The following is a 22,581-nucleotide window of genomic DNA, read 5'->3' on the forward strand; positions in this document are numbered from 1 at the left end:
TGCCAGTCAAAACCCTCACCAGCTTATGAGACAGCAAAATGCACTAGCTAGGAGTTGGATTGTGGGAGTGAGACTGCGCTCTCTGTAAGTGTAGTTTCTACAGTAGCTCAGTAACTGAAACAAGAATGATTCTCATGAGCATAAGACTTAAGGTTTTGGCTAGGGGTGCGTGGTGAAACAGAGGAAGGAGAAGGGGTAGGATTTGAGGAAACCTTTGTTTTAAAGTGAGAAGGGTGAAGGCTTCGTCTTGTTAGCTGTAGAGGTGAGAAATGCATTTAAAATTACCTACTTTTTAGAGAATCACAAAGGAATTCTTATTGAAAGTGTTGAAAATCATGGAACCTAATAACAAACAGTTTTGAGCTTTCAGTTAGAAACCATATTTGTTAAAATGGGAAAATGCTTCAAAATGTAATCTGTTAATCAAGTGTTTTGCAAGTGTGTCTTTGAAAGTTCTCAGTCTGATTTTGAAAATGCTAATTGTACTAAGTGCACTGGTTTCATAGATTAATTTTCCAACACCTTGAAACAAATGTGTGTGTTCTGCGGAGATCAGGAGAATTACTTCTACTCTTTGAAGTTTGTGTGTTTTTCTGCTAGAGGTAGGCTTGTTTACTTGGAGCTGTGCCCTATACTGTGACAAGGCCAAAAATCGTCTAGTTGTGATAGGCCCAGGAAACTTGTTCAGAAACTGGATTCTGGTTGTCTAAAATTGAGCTCTGGTTCTAGCAATTTCTCCCCTCAGTCTCAATAAAAAAAATCCCCATCCAAAGAGACTTGATGTTACAGTGCAAGGTTATATTGGTGCTTGTGTCCAAAGGCTGTCATTAATAGTAAGAGAGATTTAAACAAACCTTCCAATGAGCATTTGAAGCAACACACTTCATAATAACTAGGCTTGTTAAAGCTTTTGCACAAGCAGCTGATACCTTTTTTTTTTTCCCCTGCTTAATCAGACAGTTGAATTTTTAAGTTCAAAATATGCTTTTCATAATGTGACTTCAGTTTTAGTTTAGTTGTGTTTTGAAGTATTGGCCAACTGACTATTCTAGCTGAATAAAAATTAGACTTGTAGCATGGAGTATTCTTGTTTGTGAAAGTGCTAGGTGAAGACTGTCAAATATTTTGACTGTTTAAAAAAGTTGAAAAGATTTAGCCTCTGTCCCTGTTATTTAAGAAGGCTTATTATCACATGCAGGAGTTTTTGCAGGCATGGCTGGTTTTTTAAGTTTTGCGGGGAAAATCTGTGGAGTGCATGGGAATTAATGTACTGATTGTGCTCTGCAGAGGGGTGGATTTACCCATTGTAATCGTTCTCATGTTCTGAGCTCATGTTCAGTACTTGAAAATTCAGATTTAACCAAGGTAAATTAAAGCATACATTTACCTACACAAGCTACCTTTTGTGTGTTTTTGACTGAGAGTAAATACATTAAGTGTTGTGTTAGGAGCAAGAAATAAGCTCTGTCTGAAACTGATACAGGCCTGTGTAGGCACATCTCTTGTCTGAAGCGACAGTGGTGACACTGCAGGCTTCAAAATCCAGTGCTGCTGTTGTAGTTCTCACTGTGTAGACATGAAATAGGCTTTTTAAAATCTCAACAAACATTCTTAACTTTCTTCAAAAATGAAAAGCCAGATGAAAGTCTATTCTGTTTCATTTTCAGCTTCTCTGTGCTGTTAACCTAAAACCCCAATGTCAAAATGCAGAGCATTGCAAGGAATGTTCAGGATGCCTTTTGGTCACGGTCTCTGTGGGACATAATATGGGCTTTCATGTTTCACTGGTCCGCCACAGTGTTTCAACACCCAGGAAGTTCTGGCTTGTTTAACACCAAGTCAACAGGACAATTAGTTTTGGAAGTTAGAACTTCTGTATGTTCTTGTGCCTTTTTAATAAGTTTATGCTTTATTGTTAAACATGTCTGGGGATTTTTGGATGCTAATGTTATGGCCATTTGTTTGATTTTAAGTTTAGAAATTTAGGCTGGATACTAACCAAAGCTGTATTAAATGTGAGAAGTGCACTCCAGCAAAAATGAAGCAGGATCCAAAGGGTATGTAATAGGGAGAAAAGTGAGGTTTAGCATATATTTAATTTTTCCAGGTAAAACGGGTATACTTCAGGGGAAAAAGAAATACTGTTTTAATTTTTAAAAGACAGTGGCATAGCAAAGAATTTGTATCGTCTGATTTGTAGGGAGTATAAAAATATTTTGTTTTTTTAACGAGAATGAGGTGGTACGTACAGTGGAAGTACTTGGTATGTCTGTGGGGGGTGTCTGTGATAAAACTACAAGCTGCTTGAATTCTTCTCAGAGAATGCAGTTCTAAATTTCAGAATTAGTTCAGACTATTGTCTGAATGCACAGAGTATGATTTGTGAGCCCATACGAAAGCTAATGCTATTTGTGAACCAACAAAATTGTGTTAGTTACATCTGTGTCTTCAGTATATTGAGTGCTATACTAAAGCATCTAACAAAAAAAAAAAGGAAATGCATATTGAAAGCCTATGTAATCTTAAAGCATACTCTGCATCAATGCTTGTTCTATCTGGAGCTAGGAAAGACGCATGGAAACGAATAATGGGGTGTTATAAAAGGTATTTATCATACTTCTTAGAGCTCTCCTGGTAAACTGTGGGCTTCTGTTGGAAAACCATCTCCTGATCTAGTAGCATTAGTGAAGAATAAGTTAACAATTCAATATAATAAAATTGAAAGTTTTAAAGTAAGTAATAGTACATTTATCTCGTAAGAAAGTGATTTTTGTTTTTTCTTTATGATATAAGAAGATATAAAAGCAGTAGATTTAGTTTTGGTCATTTTAGTTATGCTGAATTCGTAGTATATTGTTTTCTATGAGAAGAATTAACTTCAGAAACAGTTCTGCAAAAGCCAGAGAATATTGCTGAGTGAAATGGTAAAATCTGACTTTGAGGCTTGTAACCTATGAAAAAGTATGAACTTACGCTGACGACCTCCTTTCTACATATGTTTCAGTGTAGGTTAATCCTGCAGCAGTTGCTAGTTAGAGGACTGTTTTTTGTAATTCCGATAGTTTATAATCTTACTGGTTAGAGGAAAAGTGCTCCTATGATCCTGTTCAAGAATCCAGAAAAGATGTCCTTCTCTCTCAAGTCATTATATTTTTTTCCAATTCTTTGCAGCAGGTATCTTTCTCATCTTACTAAAGGCATTGCTCTTACATTTCTTAGGATTTTATTTTTGAGTGTTTGTACTTGCACGGTCAGAGGAGGTGTGAATTTGAAGAGCTTGTACTTGCTGCTTGAGGTTTGATAGATGACTCTGCAAAAATAGTAGCTTTGGAGATTAGTAGAATGAGGTTTGGGGCATTTGCTTTGTTTTTTTAATCTTTTTTTTTTTCTGCATTATTTTTATACTTTCTTTGCAGACCATAGCATTTTCAAGTTATGTTCTCTTGATAATCCATGTTTATTTTATTAACTCATTTCTTAGTTTTGTTGGGTTTTTTTTCCCCCTAGTGCTTTTATTCAGTAGCTAGTCTTGTTCCTTGTTTCCTGGCTAGAGTTAGAATTTTCAAGCAAGGGAAGTTCAGTTGTTCTAATTCTTGGCTGAAGAAGGCTAGGCTTTCACATATTTAGGAATATTTCCCTGAAATTTTGGTGAATGTTCTAATGTAATTTCCAAAGAACTTTGGGGAGACTGACACGTGTTATTAAAAATTTAATAAAAGAAAAGTTAAAGTAGTATAAACTAGGGATAGAACTAATTTTATTCATACTAGAATAGGTTTTACATGTTAGCCAATTTTCAAATGCATTGGCTGCGACCATAATTTTATAGCTATTTTATCTGGAATGTTATCATCTAATTTAGCTGTCAGCAAGAAAAAGTAACCTTTGTAATTGTATAACTTGTCAATGTTAATGCTGTATGTCTCAACAATCCAGTCTTTCTTAGACCACCATTACCAAGGTGGCCAGTAAACTGGGAAGTTAAAATGTACACACTGTACGCATTTATGGATAACTCTCTGCTTAATTGTGCCTTACATCTAATCTATTTTGCAGGAACGATAGGTAAACGAGCATGCCCATCCTTCATGTGGATAACAATGGGTTGGAAGGCTTTCCTTTAGGAACTTATGGGGAGTGGAGAGTACATGTTAATCAAAGAATAGCATGAGCAGATAACCTTGCTATTTCTACAGTACCACTGCTGACCTTGCCCATACAAGGGTATGTTTACTAGTAAACTTTTTGAAGATTTTCACTGTCTTTCAGAAATACAGGGAAATACTTTCCTGTAGGGGAACATAAACTTACAGAACTGAAGGATGTGGCTGCAATATATTCTTCTACCAAAGTTTGTCTTTGGTCGCCGTTCCAGACAGGATATTTGGATGGGCTGAAACACTTGAAGCAAACCACTTTTTAATTTTACAGGATATGTTGAAGTGCAGCATGTCTTACCTAGGCCCTATAAGGCACAGACAGGAGACCTCAGCTTCATTCCTCTGCATGCTGCCCTGCAGGGAGCACCAAATGAATGTGAAAAGGAGAGGGATTGTGACTGCTGTAAGCATACTGAGTCAGAGTGTGGTCTCAAGGCTATATGGCTGTAGTTCCCCTTGTCTCTGTCATTCCCTATAGGTTTGTATCAGAGGCATGTTAAGCTCAGGGAAAGGACCAAAACTGGGGCTGAAGTCCTTATTCCTATACCCCCAGCTTCAGTGTCTGAGCTCCACACCTTCTATTTCTAACTTGTTTTTTATTTTGTTATCTAAGTGAAAGCTATTAATGCACAGCTAAATTAAGCTTGTTTTACCCCTCCAACTGGTTTGTCAGAGTGCAGCACTGGGGAAGGGGTTTTTTTTAAGTGTCTTTTTATAATTACTTAAAATGTCTTATCAATTTTGTTCGTATTTAAACCACTATATTGCTTTTACACTTGTAAATCAGTTTGTGGAGAATTATCCTTGTTGTAAAAATTGCTTAAAGGTACTGGATCGTCCTTTATGCTAATCAGCATGACCATGCATGACAGAGAAAGTAAGCTTTCTCCTTAGAACAAGCACTAGTGGGTTCAGAGGGAGCACTCACAGCTGTCAGTAGCCATGTCTTCCTGTGTTTTTGGAAGGTACAGATAGCTGAGTTTTATTTACCTTGTTGCTAAAAGGTTTGCTTTAATCTATGAGTTCATGTGTTAGTACAGAGCTGCATGTATGCAGCTAAATGTAACTAAAGTAAACTAAAGATAACTAAAGTCTATCTAAATGGTGCAGCTTATAGACTATCTTTTAGTCACTATTTAGCATCAGAAAACTGGCTCTAGTGTCTCCTCTTTTAAACAGGGCTTAGATCAATTTTGAAATGCAGGGTAGAACTGTGCAGAGGCCAACTTTGAGATGAGAAATTAATTTTGTTCATCTCTAGGCAATGAATAACAGCAAATACTAGACTGATGAACTTCACCTAGGTGTAGATGAGCTCAGTTTTGGAGAGTAAATTAGAAAGGCAGAGGTGATTGCTCAGGAAGTAAATGTCAGGGCTAAATTTGGATTTGTACTTTGCTAATTCCAGAGTATTTATCTTCCAGACAATGCAGCTGCTTTCTCTGTGTACAAACTTCAGCACAGTAAATGCAAGTAGCAAATACAGAAGTTTATGAATGCTTTTTATTGTCTGTGAGGCTGTTTTAAAATACTGGATTAATTTTAAATGGATTGTTTAGTTGAATAGTTGTTTTTTTCCCTCCCAGTCATTCACTAGCTTTGTAAACCTGACTGGATTCACAAACAGCTTCCTCTCCTATGGTCTTTCTCTTTTACTGTATCTCTTATGGCTTTGGAACCTGAAGTAGGGCAGCAATCTGTTCATGAAACCATTGAGGTGGTCTCCTGGCTGAATATGAGTGTCCTGTTTAGGAAGCCAATATAAGAGATTACTGTAAGTATAAGTTTGTGACAGCAAAATCTGCTTTCTGTTATTTGTAGAAGTAGCTAGAACCAAATGTGTTCTTATAATTAAAGCTACTATAAAGCATTTAGTTACGAGCTAAGTAGTTTCTTATCCTCTGGACACTGCAATAGTAGACAAAATATATGCCGTTAATCTGTTGCTGATCATGGTGTTTGAATAAGGGTAGTGAAATGTGTTGCACTGGTCAGTTTGTTGCTTCATTAGCTGATTTATTGTCTGCTACAGCTGCATCATCCTCACCTGACTGAACAATTCCTATATAGCAGTATAATGTGTGGTAAATATGTTTTCAAGGGCAGTGGGAGGACATATTAAGCTGTTTGTGGAGTTAGTCAGTAGGACCCCTGGGAAACTGCCCACAGGGACAAAGGAGCAGAAGAGAGCTGGCAGATCTTTAAGGACACTTTCTATAGAGCACCAGAGCTTTTAATCCCCAATTCTAAGAAATTAGGAAAGGGAGGGGAAGGCAAGAGACTGGCATGGTTGAGTGGTCAAACTAAAGGGTGAGAAGGAAATGCACAGGGAGTGAAAGCAAAGGCATATATTCTGGAAGGAGTGTAAGGATGCTGCCTGCTTGTGTAGGGAGGGGGCCAGGAAGACCAAGGCATGACCAGAACTGAACTTTGCATGGGACACAAAGAATAATAAGGACTTTTACAGGGATACCAGTCAGAAAAGGAAGGTCAAAGAAAGTGTACCCCCTTTGATAAACACAACTGGCAAACTGGTAACAGCAGACGAGAAGGTTGAAGTACTCCACAACTTTTTTTGCCTGTCTTCACTGGCAGCTTCTCTTACCACGTATCTCAAGTGGTTAAACAGCAAGACAGGGACTGGGGGAACAAAGTTGCTCACTGTATGACCAGGCTTATGACCACCAGAGGAACCTCAAGATATGTAAGTCTATGGGACATTGGAAGGTGAATCCCAGCGTCTTGAGGGAATTGGCTGATGTAGTTGCCAAGCTGCTTTCCATGATGAGAAGTCATGGCAGTCAGGCAAGGTCCCTGGTGACTGGAAAAAGGGAAACCTTGCACTCACTTTTCAAAAGGGTAGAAGGGAAGATGCTGGGAACTACTGACGTGTCAGCCTTACCCTTGTGCCTGGGAAGATCATGGAACAGATCCTTCTAGGAGCCACGCCAAGGCACATGGAGGCCAGGGAAGTGATTCGAGACAGCCAGCATGGCTGCGCTGTGGCCAAGTCCTGCCTGGCCGACCTGGTGGCCTTCTGTTGATGGAATGACTGTATCAGTGGACAAGGGAGGATCTACAGGTGTCATCTGTCTGGACTTGTGTAAAGCCTCTGACAGAGTCCCCCACAACATCCTTTTCTCTAAACTGGAGAAATACGGATTTGATGGGTAGACTGCTTCAGTGGATAAAGCATTGGCTGGATGGTCAATTGCGTCTTGGGGGCAGTGGTCAGTGGCTCAGTGTCTGGATGGACACCAGTGACAAGTGGTATGTCCCTCAGGGGTCCCTACTGGGACCAGTACTCTTTAATACCTTCATCAATGACATGGACAGTGCGATAGAGCGCACTGACAGCAAGTTTGCAGATGGCACCAAGCTGTGTGGTGCAGTTGATACATCCGAGGTACAGGATGCCAACCAGAGGGACCTGGACAAGTCAGAGAAGCGGGCCCATGTGAACCTTGTAAGGTTCAACAAGGCCAAGTGCAAGGTCCTCTCCTGGGTCAGGGCAGTCCCTGATACCAACACAGGCCAGGGATGAAGGGATTGAGAGCTGCCCTATGGAAAAGGACTTAGAGGTGGTGGTGGATGAAAAGTTGGACATGAGCCAGCAATGTGAGCTTGCAGCCCAGAAAGCCAACTGTATGCAGGACTGCATCCAAAAGACCACGGCCGGCAGGTTGAGGGAGGTGATTCTGCCTCTCCTCTCTGCTCTGTTGGGACCCCGCCTGCAGTACTGTGTCCAGCTCTGGAGTCCTCAGCACAGGAAAGACATGGACCTGTTGGACCAGGTCCAGAGGAGGGCCACAAAAATGATCAGAGGGATGGAGCACTGCTTGGTGGCTTATCTGTGGCCTAAGGAGACTATTCAGTTTTGAGTGACTTCTGACCTTGAATAATAATTGGGGCAGAATTCACAAATTAGATTTCTAGCTTTCAGGGAAACACTCTTTTAAAATAAACATAAATCCCAGGATAGAAGAGACTTGTGTAAAGTAAGCACGTGAGAGTGGTGATCACCAAATTATTATTAAAATGAATGGTGGTTTGACTGCCTCACAACTCAGGGATGGCAGTAAACTGCTATTAGTTTTGCTGTGGAAAAACAACTGGCTGGCTGGCGACCAATTCTAAAGTTTTACCAGGTGCTGGAATGGTATGTGTAAGAGCATCCTTCCTCATCTGCTGCGGAGAAAGAATTGGCTTCCTATTGGTGTACTTCCATAGAGGGAAATTGGGTTGTGTTCTGTATCCTTGTGGCTAGTGATTTAATCACTTACATCAGGTGTAAGCTTAATGAAGAGGTTGATTCTGCAGGCCTGCTGTGCTGGGTCATAAAGCCTGGCAAAACAAACTTTTTTTTTTGTGTACTGCTGAAAAGATGAAGCTTCAGTGTGAGTGTTAAAAGTTTGGTTTGTCCCTTTTGGACCAAACATCCAAACCAAAAGCATTAGCCTGGTAAAGAGACTGATGAAGAAACGTGAGAAAATATCTGAGAGGGAGAAGTGATGGGACCAGTGAAGGAAAAGGGAAAAGATAACACAAAAGTTTAAGATATCGTGAAAAGAAAAATAAAGTGAAGACTGGAAGCATGACTTAAATGTGGATAACAAATTTTAATTATGCTGAGAATCACAGAGCTCAACTTCTCAGTAAATATTTATCTCTTAGCACCTGAAAATACTGTTCCAATGTATTTACTACTCGAGCAACCCTAATAGCGAGCTACAGCTTTAAAAATTAACAAAAGTGGTAATATTAAAGTTGCCTCTGGCACAAGTAGTTGTCAGTCTGATTATAGCTAGGTATATGCATTTAGATTGCAATGTTTCATGAAAATAGCTTATGAATATTGAGGGAGGAAAAACTTTAGAAGATGGAGTTAGTTTGCAGTAATAAGTTTATAACAGGTTGCTTTTGTTTGTTCTACATGTATTTGGAGTGTGTGTCAGGAAGATTTAAATTTTATATACAGGCAGCTTTTCTTAAAATATGATTTCAAATATATCAGTACAGAAACGCTTGTAAAGGAACATCCTTTATCTTTCAGGATAGCATTATGCAGCCTTTCTGCAGAATAAGGGCATTCTGATACACAGTGTCATTTGCGTGGGCTATATGTCAGTGGTCTGTATAAGCAAGTAAATAAGACAAAACACTTTCATGTGAATGCTTAAAATTGCTGTGCAGAGCCCCAGATGGGAAAGAGTTGAAGACAACTTATATAAAATGAACAATTTGACAGTTTGAACAAGTCTCTGCATATAAAGGCTTCAAGTCATTGCAGTGAATTAAATTTAATGTCATGGTGACCTTACCATAGAAACACATTCTCTGAAGAGTCATTGTGATGAAGAAAGTAGTGAGATGTGTATAACAACTGTACCACCCTGTACTCAGAGAAATAACAGGGAAGGGGAATGGGTAAAAAGTATTTTTGCCCAATTTCTCATTTTTTCACTGTATTTTAAAGTAGTACATAGACTTGTCATGGGGAAATTACTTAGGCATTATTTGGGAAGGGAGCACATTGCTCTTCAAGAGGTTAAAATGGTATCTTTGGAAGACTGATGTACTTGACATGAGATATGACTGAAAACAACCTTTTAGGATTTAAAACTTGGAACAAAAGGTACATAAACAGGTTTGTATTGTGAAACTTTTTTTTTTTTCCCCTCATTAAGAATGTTTCTGTTCTGTAGGTGAAGGAACTGAAAGAGAAGATTGAATCAGAAAGGGGGAAAGATGCTTTTCCAGTAGCTGGCCAAAAACTGATTTATGCAGGTAATGTATATTATGAAGATACTGTATATGAATCTATGTTATTTTTTTGTTATTGTTTGATTTTGACGTAAGTGTTAAGTCTTCTAAAAGTTATAAGTACTGAAATGCAAACAGGTTAAAAACAAACAAACAAACCCACAAAAACAAACCAACAACAAATCCGTTGTCAGAGGAAACTCTTGATTTTGAATCAGAATTGTTAATACATGTTGTCTGTTTTTATCTTTGCTTTTGCAGCGTAATATGCTAGCAGCTTTAGTGCTGGATGAGGTGTGCTTCGTGAAGTGGAAATAGCTTTTGTTACAAGAAATCAGGATTTAAGCAGATCACATCTGGTGTTCTGGGTTAACTGTCTTCTGTACAGTTTATGCTGTGTATAGCTGAAGCATGCCTGCTATACCTCTTTGTATACCAGACCTTTGGTATACAAAGGTACTTTCAATACTTTTAAGTTGTGTCACTAGAAACAGGCATGTGCTAGCAAAAAGCTGGATAATGTTAAAGACATGAAGTTACTTTATTTCAGTTAACATAGTTCTAGGGATTTTTTAGGCAATATTTTTTTACTGTTTTCTACCTGGCTAGTTCATTCTGGCACTCATACAGAGTCCCAGGTTTTTTTGTTCTTTCTTCATGTCAGAACTTAAAGTTCTATTCCAATACCCCCTCTAGTGCTTTTTCCTCTCAGATTGTGCTTGAAAGAAGCTTTGGTGGTTTTCTTACTTCTTCAGTGTACTGCTTTGTAAACATCATTGATTTTCCACTTCTATGAAGCTAAAGCCACTAATCACAATAGAAAGATGCTAATGGAAGAGAAGTTGGAGTCTCTCTGTGTTTGTATGGACTCTTCAGGACTATATTTCTTAGCAAGTTTTGCGTCCCATATGCTTCAGTGAATGGAATGTACATCAAGAACAGGAAGGTAAAAGTCATGTATAAAACTAAATATGAACAAGGCAGAAGGCCTTGTGCAATTTATGTATAATTGCATGGTGCTCTTAATACTATGTTTCTGTGATTAATAAAAACAAGGGTTGCATAAGATCGTACAATGTGATAAGTATTTTTAGAAGCTTGAATTTGTCTGCGGCATTGCATAATCCCACAAGCATTAGGAAATAAGATTTAGAATCAAAGACTATACAAAAAATGATTGGTTTGGTTTTGTTTTTTTTTCTCTTGGACAAGAGATGACGAAGGTGCATCGATGACATTTTTACTTTGATTAAAATAAGCTTTAGAATTTTTATAGTTTGGTAAAGCAAAGTGATAACCAACCCTGGCGGTGTTCAAGGCCAGGTTGGACAGAGCCCTGGGCGACATAGTTTAGTGTGTGGTGCCCCTGCTCATGGGTAGGGGGGTTGGAACTAGGTGATCTTAAGGTCCTTTCCAACCCTAACTATTCTATGATTCTATGATATCCCAGCGGAACGTAATTAAAAGTATACCATTTGTTATTAAAAAATGCTTGCAATTTTTAAAAAAAAATTATGTTAATCAGAGGTGAGAAAGATCTGTTGTGTTATCTGTACTAGAGTAAAGTTTAGAAACCCTGTGAGCGGTGTGTCCTGAAAGTGTAGGATGTCTACGTATGTAGGTTGTGCAAGCTCCTTCCCCAAAGTGTGCCTATAAACCTGAAAATTGTAAGGAAACCTGTGTAGGTTCTGAGTCAGATGCTGCAGCATCTGCTACAGGTACTACTACTGCTATAGTATATGTAATAAGTTCTTGAGTATTTGACCTGCAAGACTGGTGGAACCAGTAGAGTAAGACGGTGGCACCTCATCCTTTTTCCAAGTGCCGTAATGTGTATGTGTTGCTTTATTTCTTTGCAGTCATCAGGATAAGGTTGTGTCCTGCTATATACAGTTAAGTGGTATATTCCACTGGCACTGAAAGTGGTTATGAAAATTCTCCTTTTGAAATGGGGAAGTGGTGTGAAGTACACTCAGTTTTTCTGATTTGTGGTACTGCCTCTAGGTCAGCTTATGCAAAAAAAAAGAGAGAAGTCTGTGGTTTAGTGCGTTTCTCAGTTCTTCTAAGTGTGAGACAAATCTACTTCACCACAGGACTATGAGCATGAAACTTCAAAAGTTGTTTTTTCTGGTTTGGGATTTTTTTTTTTTATTTTTATCTGTCAAGGTGGCAAGATATGGAATGGTTCTCACTTTTTTTAAAGCTTTAGCCTTCTTTTAAGAACAAATTTTTAAAGTTTCAAAGTCAAATTTGCAAATTCACAAAAGTATGCAGGTAAACTTAGTCTGTGGCAGACTCTGGGAACTATTTAGTTTACTGCATCTGAATGGCAAACAACATAAGCAGAAAGAAATTTTCTTCCTGTGTCTAGAGTGTGTAAGTAGGCATAAGTTACTTAATTAAGCTTATTGTATGCTGAAGCCTTTTGTCTACATTACTTGTATCTGTGTTAAAGGTCCAGTAAATCTTCTGCTAGATATTTAGTGCTTCTGTTTTGAATGATTTGAAGCATCTTCAACACTTGGAGCAACAGCCTTCAAGCTAACTAGTCCTGTGGACAGCATAGGAGGAAAATTATGTGTAGCTCTACTGCCCAAGCTTAATACTCAAACCACTTTTCGTAAGGTTATTAATCTGCATAAAATGTGGTTTTTATGGGCTTTTGTTTGAACTTTGTGAAGGAATCCCAAGATCATATAATGATCTGTTTAATAACTTCTTAATTTAATCTGTTTAATTTGCCAGGTAAAATCCTTAATGACGATACTGCTCTCAAGGAATACAAAATAGATGAGAAGAACTTTGTGGTTGTGATGGTGACAAAAGTGAGTATTTTTTAAAAAGCAGTTACATTATTTTTCTTTTAGTTGTGATGAGTGATTGTGTGTGCCTATCCTTAAAACAAGTAGAATTTGATTATTTGAAAGTTTTTGTCAACAGTAAAAATAAATGTTTGTGTGAACAGATAGGAAATAATTACTTCAAAGTTCTAGCTTGTCTGCACTGATTGCTATTGGTGTTCTGTGCTGAATGTTTACATTGATGACAAAATTTCCCAGTGGCTGATTTTACTGTTTCTTCTTTATATTCTCTCTGTTATTTTTCCCATGATATTATTAAAAGGAAAAAGGGAACGTAGATAGTTTGTTACTAAATTCTCTGTATTGTACTCTTCCAGTCTTGCCATGCTGCATTTCAAAACTCATGGCTATTTCTTTTGTCAAGCTTAACAGCTTAAACCAGTAAAGAAAGGATACATATGCCAATCAACAAACCTGTGTTTTGAATGACTGCAATGGCAAACAGAGTCATGTGGCATGTATTTGAAGTATCTCCTCTTAACCAGTTGCGAGATTGCTTCTGGGAATCAAGCCACTGATTTTCTAGGCATTCCAGACCTTCGGAATCTGAATAAAACTGGCTGCATCTCTGTCATGAGATAAGAAGTTAATTTTGGAGTTAGAAGTCCTCCTTCTGTTAAAGAAAACCTGTATTCAGTTGCCCTTCATTTGTTTGGTTTGGCTTATTAGATTCCGTGTTTGAATGTAACTGTTATAGCTGTCTTCCTGAAGAAACAGTGTTTTAGTCTGCGGGTTGCGTGGAGAAGCATTTATCAGCACAAGAAAACAGATGCAGATGGGATTTCAGAGTACAGCTTGCATTTTGTTTATAGCAGAAGAAACACAGATCTCCATTAAGACCTGTTAAATGCACTACCTTATATTAAAGGACCTATGTTTTGGAGTTGGGCATTTCTTCAGTATTAAGCCTTTTTGCTAAGTCTTTGACCTCAGTTTCCCTTTTTTTGATTCTTTTGTACGTAAGACATGCCTTGTCATGTGAGCGCAACCACTGACTTTGATGCTCAGACATGTTTCAGTGTTTTTCTTTGAAGCTTCTTAAAATGTTCTTTATTTTGCCAGTCATGTTGGAAGCCATTCGTTCACAACCTCTCCTTTCCTTTAGACAAAAGGAGGAAACACATTTTTCTTAGTTTAAGCAAACATTGTCTGAAAGTGATTCACCTTGAATAAGTAGTTGTGTTTTGCTAAAGTTCAGCTATTTCTCTTGGTAAGGCAGAGGTAGGGGTCAGTCTTATCGCTCAAGGGTAGTCATAGGACACAGCTTTCAAGAACATAATTCCTTTACCTTAGCTGAAAGTTACATGCATTCTAAAAAGTGTAATTTCTATGTAATAGGATTAATACTGCATCCAGGCAAAATTCGTGTTTCTGATAGAGATGTGAAGATAAATCACAATTATTTGCAAATATTAACCACTCTAAATTTGTTGCTATAGATTTGGTAGTCCTTGATTCTGCTGGATTTTTGGTGTTCACTACAGACCTCAAGTACATGTAATGTTATTTATCATGTAATACCAGCCTGGAAGGGACCTCAAGGATCATCAGGTGCAATCTTTCTTAGCAAAGCATGATCTAGACTAGATGTCCCTGCATCCTGTCCAGCCAAATCTGAAAAGTGTCCAATGTTGGGGAATCCACCACTTCACTGGGCAAGTGATTCCAATGGCTGATTGTTCTCATTATGAAAAATCTTCTTCTTGTGTCCTGTTGGAATCCCCTGGGAGTAACTTGTGCCCATTATCTGTCTTCTTTCCATGTGACTCCTTCTAAAAAGGGAATCTCCATCTTCTTTGTATTCAACCTTTAAATACTGGAACATGATGATGTTGCCCCTGAGCCACCTTTTCTCTGTGCTGAACAAATGCATTTCTCTCAGGTTTTCCTCACACGGCAGGCTGCTCAGTCCTTTGATATCTTTGGGGCCTTTCTCTGGACTGTCTCAAGCCCATCCACATCTTTTTCGTGTAGCAGGGACCAAAACAGAACAGTATTCCAGGTGTGGTCTGACAAGCACTGAGTGGACTGGGGTAAAGACATTTTTAATCCCTGCTGGTGATGCCCTGTTGGCTTTCTTTGCCACAGCTGCACGCTGTTCAATCACATTAAACTTGTCCATCAGGACCAACTCTCAGATCCCTTTCTAGAGAGCTGTTCCCCAGCCCGGTAGATCCCAACCTGTGCTGCACTCATGGATTATGTTTACCTAGATGCGAGACTTTATGCTTGTCCTTGATGGACTTCATAGTGTTCTTTTTGTCCTACTCTTCCAGCCTATCCAGGTCATTCTGCAGGGTGGCTTTCCCTTCCGAAGTGTCCATGTCCCCACTTGGTTTGGTATTATCAGTAAACATGGCCAGCGTACACCTGATCCTATCTTCCAGATAATTTAAGAAATACTAAACAGCATTGGGCCCAATATTGATCCCTGGGGGACCCATTTATGTAGTGCTTTGAATATACGGAGTGCATAAGTAAAATTTGTTGCAGGTTAAGTTTAAATTGTTTAGCATCTCATTTTCTAGCAAACAGCATTCATGATGGAATGTGATTTCTGACTTTGTAACTTTTTTCCAAATTTGAGTGGTGAGAAAACCTTATGCTTGTTACACTTGTCAGATGTCTTTTTGACAGCCATTTTAGTTTCTTCTGAAAAATGTGCTTTTGTAAAACACAAGATTGTTTTCACATTTAAAATGTCGCAATCTGTAAATATTTAGATCTTAACTTTGCACTTTATTTCATGCTCAAATAGTGTGGCTGCTTAGGTGTATAATTAAGTACTTTAGTGACACTATCACTTGCCTGTTTAAACACAGTGATACATTATAGATCTAAAGTTTTCAATGTTTTAATGTTATGCTGGATGTTGAGGCAGCAGTGTCAAACAAAAATGATCTTAACAGAACTTCATCAGTATGTTGACTGTAGAAAGCATGAGTTTAGGAGCTCTAATCTCTGCCTGAATTTTGTTGTCCTCCTGTAGCCCAAAGCAGCAGCTGGAGCGGCTCAGCAGTCAAATGCTACTGCTGCTACTAGCTCAACGACTGCAGCTCCCGGACCAGTCACTGCACTACTCACTGATGCTGCCCCTGTACCAGCTCCTGTTCCTCTGCCACCAGCACCAGATGTAGTTGCCTGTGAATCTGAACCTGTGAGTGATCCTAAAGAAGAAAACCTAGCAGAAGAACTACCTGAAGCACCACCTGCTGTCAGTCCATCATCAACTGACAGGTACAATTGAGCCCCCAAAAATGCCTTCCCTGTCTATTTCTATTGCTTCTAGTTTTGACTTTAAGTTCAGTTTTCCATTACAGTATTAGTTCAATCGTTTTCTCAGTTCTACATAATTTTTCCTCGTTCTTAGCTATAACTTCAGACTCTGGCTCAAGTATAACATTACTGATGGTAAGAAGTGCCCCTCACTGCTTACGCCTTCTCTGGTGGGAAATGTGATCTTGGGGCTAAACCTATGGAGTGGAGATTTACATGACACAGGATTGTACTCCTATTAGGCATTTCAGAGTTACTGTGGCAGAAGTTTCTTTTCAGACTGAGGATATTCACCTGCATGGGGATCTACTCACAAAGCACTTAAAAGACTTAGAGGGGTGTGTCCAGTCCTGTTTGTAGACCTCTGATTGTTTTGAGTCTTGCTGGTTAGATTTAAACAAAAAGTTCTTTATTGTTGTAAGAATCTGTTAATTTCTGGAAAGAGGGGGTTTGGTTGGTTGGGGTTTTTTCTCGAGTTTGGGTTGGTTTGGTTCCCCCCCCCCCCCCCCCGAAATGCTGTATTAATCTTAATGTAATGTTTTAAAACTACAGTCTTATTTGTTCTGGATGCTCCTTGACCCATCTGCAGATAGGTGTGGGAGCTGGGGTAGTTTTTAACCTAAATTCTCTGCATTTAAGGAAATCAAATGGAAATTGGAAGTTTCATCCCTGTTGTATACTATGGCCTTTTTTTGTTCACTTTAAGTTGCTTAATTTTGCACGGGATGAAAATGCTATTAACTGTAATGGCACTTGCAGTGCTACATAGCATTATACATTTTTCATACACTGGTTTTCGATCTGTGTGTTGCTTATGTGGTGCACAAGACATTAATCTTTCAAGTGGTTGTATTTAAACACTATCAAATATTGATATGATAATAAGGAAACAAAACTTGCAATTTCATAATATCTTGAAAATATCACAAATTTCTTGCACTAAGTAGCTTAATTCATTATTTAATTTTGCAATTCTGAGAAATAGGCATATTTTTTTAAATGGAATACAAATGAAGCTTCATTTATCAGTTGAATAACTTAGGGGTTTTTTTTGTATTGTTTTTTAGTGATAATGTTGGGGGGGGTTGCTGCTCAACTTGTCCAATAGGTTCAAAGATTAATACTAAAACAGTGCTTTACAGGTTTTCCATGTACAGATCGCAGTATGTAAAACTGCGGTAAGGAAGCCTTACATACCTAACAGGAGGCAAGAGGTAATTTAACAAAGACATTGTAGTTACCACCTGCCTTAATTTCAGTGAGTGCTGCTTGTTTCTGATTTGCTTTAGCAGTTAAGTTCCCGAGGCTGGTGAAGGCTTATTGAACCATGGCCAGGCAAGCTGGTGTCTTGTTTCACCTTTGATCTCTTTTATTTATAAATCATACCAGTGAAGCATTCTTGTTGGAACTGATTTTTTTTTTCTTAATTGATAAGATGCATCTCTGTAAATGCCTTGTTAGCTTATAGATGTGGGGCTGCTGCAGCTCCATGTCCCCAGATCTATCAAGTATCAAGATTGAACACTTATTCCCAGTACATACAGTATGTATATACCTATATATATGGCTAGCTGCATAGGTCAATAGTCATGAAATGAAGGGCACTTAAGCAACCATACAGCAAAGCAGTTGCCTTCTGTTCCCCTCAGGCTACTCAAGGCAAAACCTATTAGTGCAGAATACATATGTACAGACATATAAATGAACCATACAAATTTGTCCAGTAGCTGGCCTTAGTCTATTTCAATACCTGGCCCCTAGATCTCCCAGTCTTTTAAATTTTTGGTACCTGTGCGTGTGACTGCCTGAGCCCTGAAACCCCACTCCAGTTGCTGATACTCAGATTCTCTTTGCATGCATATGCATGCTTGCACACACAGAGGATTAATCCAGGAACTGGCTGTAGAAATTCACTGAACCTGGTAGCTATTCCCCCCTGGTCTCCCAGTTGCCTCATTCATTGCCATGTGAACAGATCTCTCCACTAGCTGGATGAGGCCTATAACCTTACCAGGAGCTGACCCCCTGATGTTATAGTCTTCCCAGCAGCTCCTCTCTCAGACACTCCAGTCTCTGTGGCAGCTGGCTCTTAATTTACAGCCAGTCAATACCCAGCTCTTGAGCATCAATCCTTCTCACTGTAGTCAAGCTTGATGCTTGCGGGTGATTACACACATGCCAGTGTATACCTCCACACAGAATATGCATGCAGTCTTGTCTCTTTGGTTGCCAACACCTCAGGCACATATGGAGCCCTGTGGTCCCTTCCCCAGTTGCTGGCACTGAGACTTCCAGAGTGCCTGGTCTCTGCAGCTGCTGGCTTCACAAACATGTGGATCCCCGTGACTCATCATTCAGTGTCCAGCTGTGGGCAGTTAGATATCCTTAACCACACATGCATGTAGAATACAGACACCCCTAACATGAAAAATAGTTATGGTAGCTGGAAATGGAATTTAATTAGAAGGCAGGATTGACTGGTGACCAGGTGCAGGGCATGGCCAGCAGTTGCTGTTTACATGTGACTGGCCCATTTTCTTCCCCCAATTTTTTTTTTCCCTCCCCTCTGTTTAGCCATGCTTTTCATTTGTAGGGTGCCTTCATACTTCCCTTTCCCTGCCTTTGGTTCTTCCCCATGATATCCCATAATAAGTCTTGAACAGTCGCCAAATGCTTTTTCCTGGCACCCGATGGTGAGTTGCACTGCCCTGTAGGCAGTAATGCCCTTTGGTCTGTATGGAGACCTGGAGACCCTCTCCTATTGACCCATCAGGGTATAACCCTGAGACCAAGGTGCTGATGCTTTCACTGGCAGCCCTGTGAGGAGCCAGGAAAGGGGCACCCTTGGCTCAGTGTTAACTGAAGTTCCTCTGCCTGGGGTTATGCCTTTGTGTTCCTTTGTGTTTGTGAAGGTGAGCCTTTAATCCTGTAATTTCAACAGCTTTGATAACTTGAGATAGAGTAATTGCAAATGTTAGTAGTTTATATTCCCCATTGAGGTCAAACCAGTGACTATGGGGAAGCAGTTAGTGAGACTGCTGTGTGCTTTGGAAAATCTTGTTCTCCCACCCTTTAGATCATTCAAACAAATGGCCAATCCCTGAGCAGATGGGCAAGAGCCAAGCTACTGGGGGGTAGTGGGAAGGTTTGTAAGTTTGTGAAGTCTGATCTCACTATAAGTCTAAGAGAGAGCTCTTTGGAAAGATTTGTTGGTTTTTTAGAAACAAAAGGGGCTATTAGAGTTACAGCTGCTGCTGCTTTTTTGAAAAACAGGAAGTTTTCCAAAGTTTTGTAATTACCATTGCACTTGTCTTCATCTTACAGTACAACAGGTGATACATCTCGATCAAATCTTTTTGAGGATGCTATAAGTGCACTTGGTAAGTGGAGTGTTTTTTTAATGTAGACATTATTTTGGTGCAGCAGAAACAAATGACGGATTAGCAGATACTGACATTTTCCTCTGTATCTGTCATTGTTAAGTTATAATCAAAGTACTCTTCTTTGAGACCTGAAGTTTATACCTTAGAATCAGCATCAAGAACTTCTTTACTGAAGAATGTTGCGCTTCATATAGTTTTATTGTGTAAAAGGAGAAGATCCTTATAATTCCTGTTTTCTTTTTTTCCCCAATTTGCCTTAATTTCTGTTCAGTTTGAAGTGGCTTGAATAGAAGACTGGATGTAAATATGTATATACTTTTCACCTTTGCTTCCCAGCGTGCAGGTTTGGTAAAATGGCTGCCTTTATTATTCACATGTTCCAGCTTTGACAATACTGTCTTTTGACACATTTAGATTAGATAAATTCAGTGCTATCTGGGTTGAGGAATTAAAGCTTTTGTGTATTTAGAGTCAGTTCACTTTTCTTTTGACAGTTCAAATGTCTTTGTTTATCACTGGAATAAACAGGGTAAAAACAATAGGTAGGAAGTTCTGCCCCTCATTTATGCTGATTCTGGTAGGTAGGAAATTACTAGGCAAACCCACAACTCCATACTAAAATTTTTCAGAGGGGATTTTTTTTTTTTTTTGTGTAGCATTTTAAGGCACAGAAATAAGGGGAAGTGGGTTTTTCTTTTTTTGTTTTGGTTTTGGTTTTTTTTGTTGTTGTTTTTTTTTTTGTTTTTTTTTTTTGTTTGTTTTTTTTTGTTTTTTTTTTTAGTTTATCTTACTTGTGTAAACATTAAGCTGCAACTTGGTACAAAGACTTACACTGATTAAAGAGTTTCACTTACATTTTTGTGTAGGGGTGTGTTGATATATTGGAGGCAGGTGTTGTGATTAGCAGCCCAGGGTGATTTAGGAGCAGCAGTAAGGTTTTATACACATTGGTGGTAGCCACAAGGTTTAGTCTCTGTTTGCAGCTTAGGTCTTATGTTATGACATCCTGGTTTAGGCTGAAGAAATAGATGAGCTGAAATAGCTTACAGATACTGCAGGAGACAACCAATCAAGTTCCATAACATTTTTAAAGGTCTGCTACCAGAAAAGCTGCAGGCTTCATGAACCATTCATTATCCTTTAGTGGCCAAGATCGGGTTATCACAAATACACATGTCAACAATAATGGCCAACAAGTTTAATTAAGATGGTGGTCCTCATTCAGTTACCTTCAGAATAAAAAAAAAAAAAAATAAAAAAAAAATCTTTCAATGTGAGCATCACCTCACTATACATACATTTTGTATGAAAGTTCTCTGATTGGTATCTGATACAGTCAACCCACGTGTCCCTGACAGTTTGGAAGTACCCAGGCATTGAATATAATTTCCTGGGTAAGCATACTGCAAGGATTAGATGCCGAACGAATTTCAAAGACAATAGGCATGAACTCTGGTTCTTTAGACACTGTCTTAAAAGGAAGTTGCTTGTGCAAATTTGTTTAGTATTGTCCTAAGTAGGTTCCTAGGCATGCTCTTACTATGGCTTCTCAATTACATTGTCTGAAGATAATTGACTTCACTTTAAAAGCAGGGTTTGATTTCTATGAATTTGCTTTTGTTTTCAGTTAGATATGCTGACTGAAAACCCATGTGGCTTTTGTGCTTCATAAAGATCTGCATGTCTTGCAGTTCCTGTGCAACCGTATCTTTCACTGGAGCAGCCTAAGCTTTATTTAGGGCATGGAACAAGAATTACTGTGGGGAGTGTGATGAACTGGAATTTGAAAGTTAATCCAGCTTTAAAATGTTCTTTCAAAAGCAAAAAGCAGAATCAGTTCAGCATTGACCTCGCAAACATTCCCAGTAGCACTATGTAGAGGTAGGCCTGACTCTGTATTATGACACTGATGGTGTTCAATTCGGGAATGGTTATTCTTGGTCTTATTTTTCATGACTTGTGTAAGTAGACTGTATGTAAAGTACATGTGCCTAAATTCACAGTAATTCCTTTTCCTTCTTTGGCTTTTAATTATGGCTTATGTGGCAGTCTGTCCACAGCAAGTTGACCTTTTTGCAATTTTTTTTTTCTGTACCAAATACCTCATACTGTTCTAGTTTCTACCTAGCTTATACTGAAAGAGCACTACAGAAAGGTTTAAGCACTAACTAATTAGATCAGAAGGTGTTCTGTCTGCTGTTTGCCTTGATTATTTTGTTAGCTAAAACAAACTAAACAAGCTAAACTAGAGCTGTCAAAGAACATGAGCAGTAAGTTTAGCAAAATCATTGTTTTGTGGCAGTTATTGACTTGGCTTTTTTGCTTGTCTGAAAATATGTACGGAAATATGTATCTTTAGAGTGAAGTTTGGGGGATTTTTCCTTTTTTTTTTTTATGTCTTTATAAAAATGAAGGTAGATGTAAAATGATTGATCTTGTAGTTGTATATGCAGACATGAACTTATCATTCCTTAAACGCAGGATAGCACTATCGTTTTGAGAACTCAACAGTAATACTCAAATTAGTCAAGGATTATAAATCCATTGTTTATGAATAATGTGCAAGTATCCTTGGGCTAGGGCTGTTTTATTCTTTTTTTTTTTTTATTGAGTATTTTGCCTTCAGTCATACATCCACTGACTACTTAGAAGCATCCTTTAAAAATCAAGCAATGTGGTTATGTTAATGTTGTCTTGAGTTAAACACCTACTCCCTAAGGGAATAAAACTCAAGGTTTTATTTGGTTCTTCTAATTGTGACTTGTCTTAACAGAGTAGCTCTAACAGCATTTGTTTCCTCTACTTTTTTTAATTTGTTGGGTTTATGGTGACCGATAATTATTTAACTCTCCTGCCACAAACTTGATACTGTTAAAGTCAGTAGTAGGGTTCCACTGAGATGAGGAATACCTTTATCCAAGGGAGGACATGGTATTTTAACACCTAGGTTTTTTGGTTTGGTTTGTTGCTTCCGTACACACACGCTTGTGGTTTTGCGTGGGAAGATAACCTTTAAGGTATTACTTAGTTAAAATTTATAACAGGATAGTTATTTTTTTTTAATCCTGTTGAATTTGCTGTCTACTTTTAAGGAAGGGAAAAAAATGGGTTATGAAAAGAGATAGTAATTTTCCCTAC

General features: G+C 38.6%; 1 protein-coding gene across 1 annotated transcript in view; it reads left to right on the plus strand.

The window, feature by feature from the left end:
- The first annotated feature begins 8,111 nt into the window (after positions 1 to 8,111).
- The window catches only part of RAD23B (RAD23 homolog B (S. cerevisiae)), a 24,223-nt gene continuing 9,753 nt past the window's right edge, over positions 8,112 to 22,581 (plus strand). The window contains exons 1-5 of the mRNA XM_010012885.1: positions 8,112 to 8,153; positions 9,866 to 9,947; positions 12,669 to 12,748; positions 15,774 to 16,021; positions 19,385 to 19,440. Coding sequence (XP_010011187.1) covers positions 12,737 to 12,748; positions 15,774 to 16,021; positions 19,385 to 19,440 — 316 coding nt within the window. The 5' untranslated portion in view covers positions 8,112 to 8,153; positions 9,866 to 9,947; positions 12,669 to 12,736. The remainder of the gene's footprint in view (positions 8,154 to 9,865; positions 9,948 to 12,668; positions 12,749 to 15,773; positions 16,022 to 19,384; positions 19,441 to 22,581) is intronic.

The sequence above is a fragment of the Nestor notabilis genome, unplaced genomic scaffold, assembly GCF_000696875.1.
Source record: "Nestor notabilis isolate BGI_N333 unplaced genomic scaffold, ASM69687v1 scaffold7210, whole genome shotgun sequence".
In the NCBI taxonomy this organism is placed as follows: Eukaryota; Metazoa; Chordata; class Aves; order Psittaciformes; family Psittacidae; genus Nestor; species Nestor notabilis.